At 32.6% G+C, this 5,000-nt stretch overlaps 1 protein-coding gene across 1 annotated transcript in view; it reads left to right on the top strand.

The window, feature by feature from the left end:
- The window catches only part of LOC135203821 (uncharacterized), a gene marked incomplete at its 5' end in the record, with an annotated part of 30,324 nt that extends 29,328 nt beyond the window's left edge, over window positions 1-996 (top strand). Inside the window, one exon of the mRNA XM_064233792.1 lies at window positions 107-996. Within this exon, the coding sequence (XP_064089862.1) occupies window positions 107-186 (80 nt within the window). The remainder of the gene's footprint in view (window positions 1-106) is intronic.
- Window positions 997-5,000: the final 4,004 nt, after the last annotated feature.

Here is a 5,000-nt window from a genome sequence, read left to right as displayed (position 1 = left end):
TCCTAAAATTGCGAAGTTCACTGTCTGTGTAGTGCTTACCATTTAAAGTATTTGAGCACCGTTGAAAACTTTCTTTACTAAATCTTATTTTTTTTTCTTCCTGAAGGTGTCGCCTGTTGGAGTTCAGACATCGTTCTCACCACGATGACACTGACGATGCTTCTGCTACTTCATAATTGGTTGTAATGATTCGCTCCTGAAAATGAATAAGGGAAGACTTTCGGTGGTGCCTCCCCTCTTCCAGTGGTTAATGGAAGAAAAGAAAATGTAAAGAGAGAAAAAATATGAAGAAAAGCAAAAATTTTATTTATACTTGAATTAATGAAGATTTGTGTAAATATTGATCTTCTAATGAAACATATCGAGTGGTCTCTTTTTTTTATTTTCAATGGAGAAAGGATACGAAAGAAGTGAATTGCCAAGAGGCTCCAGAAAGAAGTTAAAATTCTGATATAAATGATAAAGAGAGAGAGAGAGAGAGAGAGAGAGAGAGAGAGAGAGAGAGAGAGAGAGAGAGAGAGAGAGAGAGAGAGAGAGAGAGAACAAACACATCGCATTCATACCCTACGAGATATACGTCGTACACGAAAGTACATTAGGAATTCTTAAATGTGCCTGATTTGACAATGCACTTGTGATCATCAAATCTTCGGCGCTTAATTCACCTTTTTTCATTTACCTATTTTGAAAAAAAACAATATTAAAAAAATGAAAAAAAAAAAAAATTAAAAACAAAGATGAACCAAAGCTCTTAAAGAAGACAAAATTATACGGAAATGTTTATCTTTCGATAGATATTTCCTTTCCTTCCGCTTAAGTAAAATACATTCGAGGGAAATTACAATGCCATTCCTGAACCTTTTGTATTTGTAATATTGAAGTGGTTTGCGAGTATACTATACTATGCTATACATACATACATACATACATACATACATACATACATACATACATACATACATACATACGAGAAACTATTAAATGAATCACACACAAGTTATTGCATAGTACTCATACGTACAGATATTACAACTGAATAGATAAAGAAAGGCGCCTTTTATTCTGAGGCAAACAAGAAAATAGAAGTTTGGCTAAAGATAAACTAATATAATACCGCTTTGTGAGAGCATCACTAAATGCAAAAAGAAAAGAAAAAAGAAAGAAAAGAAAAGTACAAGCGTAGCAAGCAATTGAAACGCCTAGAAATGATTCAAAATTAAGGGAAAAATATCATTTTTGTACTTGAGTGAACATAAACATCAAATGAAATGAAAAGAATAAAAGAGCCTTACGGTGGGCAACTTCATGAACAAAACAGAACGACTACCACTGTGTGTGTGAGAGAGAGAGAGAGAGAGAGAGAGAGAGAGAGAGAGAGAGAGAGAGAGAGAGAGAGAGAGAAAGGTCTCGTAAATTTGTTTGAAGTGGAAATAGTTATCAATTATAGAGAAAGAGCGGTTCGGATATATATATATATATATATATATATATATATATATATATATATATATATATATATATATATAGTAGCTATTCTGTTTTTTTTTTTATTTTGAGATAATGAACCCGTGTATAAGTGGCATTAGGTTGAGGCACCTTGGTAATTCCATGACATGCAGTCTACTTTAAATACCTATTGAATGGTGATAAGGTTATGATGATAATAATGGTGATCATGGAAGAATCTGTGAACCAAACCTTTAATAATTTGATTTCTTGTATACTCCACACAAAACACACACACACACACACACCTATATTATATATATATATATCTATATATATATATATATATATATATATATATATATATATATATATATATATATATCATATATATATATATCATATATATTATTATATAATATATATATATAATATTATATATATATATATATATATATATATCATATATATTATATTATATATATAAATATTATAATATATATATATATCTATATATATATATATATAACATATATATATAATCTTTTATAATATTATCATATATATATATATATATATATATATATATATATATATATATATATATATTCCTATATATATATATTATAATATATATGCCCTGTCTACTTTACCAATATTTTTCAATACAATTTAAGTTACTTAAGAGTAGCGTTCGATCCCAGCCTAACTTTTTTCCAGGCATTGCGGTTTAACGTCTATCTTGTATATAGAAAAAAATACACAAATTTGATGTTGACATATATAATGGTGATTACTGTTGTAAAGACCCCGCATAAGACACTACTCCGTTCTGTACCATGCACACATTGCAGTCTATACACATGATAAGACCTTTATAACACATTTGTTGTAATATATATATATTTATAAGATGAGAATGTTTAAAGGGTTTTTGTAAATCATTAGGACGTGACTTGGTGATAAAACATGAGTAATCCGCGCTTCTATAATGTTTCAAACACACATGCTCGTTATAAAGCATACGTCTTATTTACTGTTGTTTTATTCAATTCTTAATCCTGCGCCTTTTTACTGTCTAACTCGACGAAAAGCAACTTGGACACAATTGTGATTTATCTGTAAAGGTAAGTGCACTCATGCAACGTGGCTGTCATGAACCCATTAATTTACTATTATTGCATAATATTCGGAAGCGTCATTATTGTTTTTAGTTTCAAGCGTATTTGTTACAAAACATCATACTTATGTTTTATGTAAGTTCAATTTTAACTTTTGCCATTTTTTATTTTCTAACCTGTTTGATTATTGATTTTGAAGGTTATTGATGGAGTTTTATGAAACTTCCAAAAAAGGAGCACCTAGTCTAGTTCCGAAATTATTCTCCCACAACTGCCATTTCCCATTAGGAGATATGTCACCCACACTCAAAGGGTGGTTAGGAACTTTGAATAGAGAGAGCGACGAACTCGATTGGAATTTTCATCTAGAAGCTGTGTGTTGTAGAAAAAAGCTTCGAGACGTCAGCGAATGGTTTGGGTAGATGGCAGATGCCGGGGTAGTAAAACATATCGAATCGTGAGCCAATTGACCCAGCAGGTGGACTACGTGACTGAAATGTCACTTGATTGCGACGTCATTGAAAATGCAAATAGAGCTCTGGGAACACTCGCTTGTGTGCATGCATATGTCCATCAGGGCGCGTGCAAAAGAGCCTTCTAGAAGGAGTTAGTGCATTCGTACGCGCGAACTTCGAGACCCACGAGAGGGAAATATATTGAGTTAATCGGTGAGAAAGCAACTTCTGGTGAGAGAGCCGTAGGGAGGCGTTCGGAAAAGCCCACGGAGAGGTAACTAAGGTGGAAAGACTTTTGTTGAACATTAAATATTTCACAGGTGCCCCGAGAAGCCGAAGTGCAGTCAAAAAAAACATTGACTTTCTGATCAGTTTCTTTTTCTCCCATGTATGTAGAAGCATTTTTTATTTTTATTTTCATGCTCATCAATTTCTATTTTTATTTTATTTCTGAAGGCTATGATTTCTTTTCCCTCAGGTGGATTCAATGTCGCCAAAATGAAAATTCTGACTTTTATTTACTGAAATATTTTCATTTCTGAGTTTGGGAAAATAGTGATATCTAAGTCAACTATTGTGACTTCATGTGGGAACTGGTGTGGTAATCTTTCGAGATGACTTTTCTTTGCTAGAAGTGATTACATTCTTTTTTTTTAAGTTGGATTTTCAATTGTTTTAATTTCTTTATCATGTTGGTTTTTGGGGAAATAAAGATTCTACCTTTGTATCCTGGAGTTTGGCCTAGCCCCAGATTTAATGGTCTTGAGAATATTAGCAGAGATGCCGATTCTTGTTTACTTTCTAAGGTAAGTTGCCAGTCGCCCGTTTGGGCTCTTGTTACCAGGTTTCCTTTTTATTTTTTTTATTTAAGCAAGGCCAAACTAGGCCTTGTTATAGATTTCCCCTATATAGGACTAGCTGATACACTAAGGACCAAAATTCTTCCTATCTGCTCTATTTACTATTTGTTTCTTTGCCCCTGATGTGCCATGCCTTCGAACATCAAACAAGTGTTACAGTTGTTTTAACCGTTAATCCACCAATGTTCCTGAATGCCACTGAGTAGCACTCCAATTTGTTTATTTCATTTTCTTATGCAGTCATCACGTCAACTAACCCTCAAAAGTAATAACTACTTTTTCTAAAATTTCTATGGTCTGGGTTAGACAAGGGGCGAGTTGGTTATTCCGTTGTTTATTGTGAAAAAAGTGGTGATAGTGAAAGTACTAATCTTTTCTAAAGAATTCATGGAATATTTTGATTTCACGGATCTTCTATTTTCATAATAACCTTGTAATTACATACGAATATTCGAGCAAATACAGATAGATAAATATGAATGAAAATGAGCTTCCTTAATTAAAGTTGCGCATAAACTTTATTAATGGGGTATCAAATGTCACCCGGAAAAATGTTTGTTTCTGCAACGTTTGGTCGCTGGATCATTATATTATATATTCCAATAGCATCTTCATTTGTTTCAAACGGCAATTAAGCGATGGATTCTGCTATTTATTGTTGAATGTAAACAGATGGTAGTGACGTATTAATTCATAGCCAACACACACACACACACACACACAGGCAGACATACAGACAGGCAGACAGACAGAGAGTCAATTATCTTGCTCCTCATTTTAATAACGAGATAATGCCACATTTATTAATTCTATCTTCCTATGAACCAACAATTCTTAGTCAAAATCATCTCATATGCCAAAACGTTTCTCCTGTATATTCTAAAACTATAATGATATCAGATTAATTTTTCTTTTCTTGTTTCCTCGATAATATGGTAAGTTGCTCTGATATCTCGATACACAGCAAACAAAATCCTCATAGATTCTCTTCACACTTAAATGGAAAATGATAGTATATGTCATTACTTTCAGAGCAATATCATTTTTAACTCTCGGAAGAAGGGTTGCAAATTCCGGTATCATAAGTATGATCTGAAACTACAGAAACGTGTTACAAA

This window comes from Macrobrachium nipponense, chromosome 44 (assembly GCF_015104395.2).
Source record: "Macrobrachium nipponense isolate FS-2020 chromosome 44, ASM1510439v2, whole genome shotgun sequence".
In the NCBI taxonomy this organism is placed as follows: Eukaryota; Metazoa; Arthropoda; class Malacostraca; order Decapoda; family Palaemonidae; genus Macrobrachium; species Macrobrachium nipponense.
Note: the sequence above shows the minus strand (reverse complement) of the source record. Positions and strands in the feature narration are given on the sequence as shown.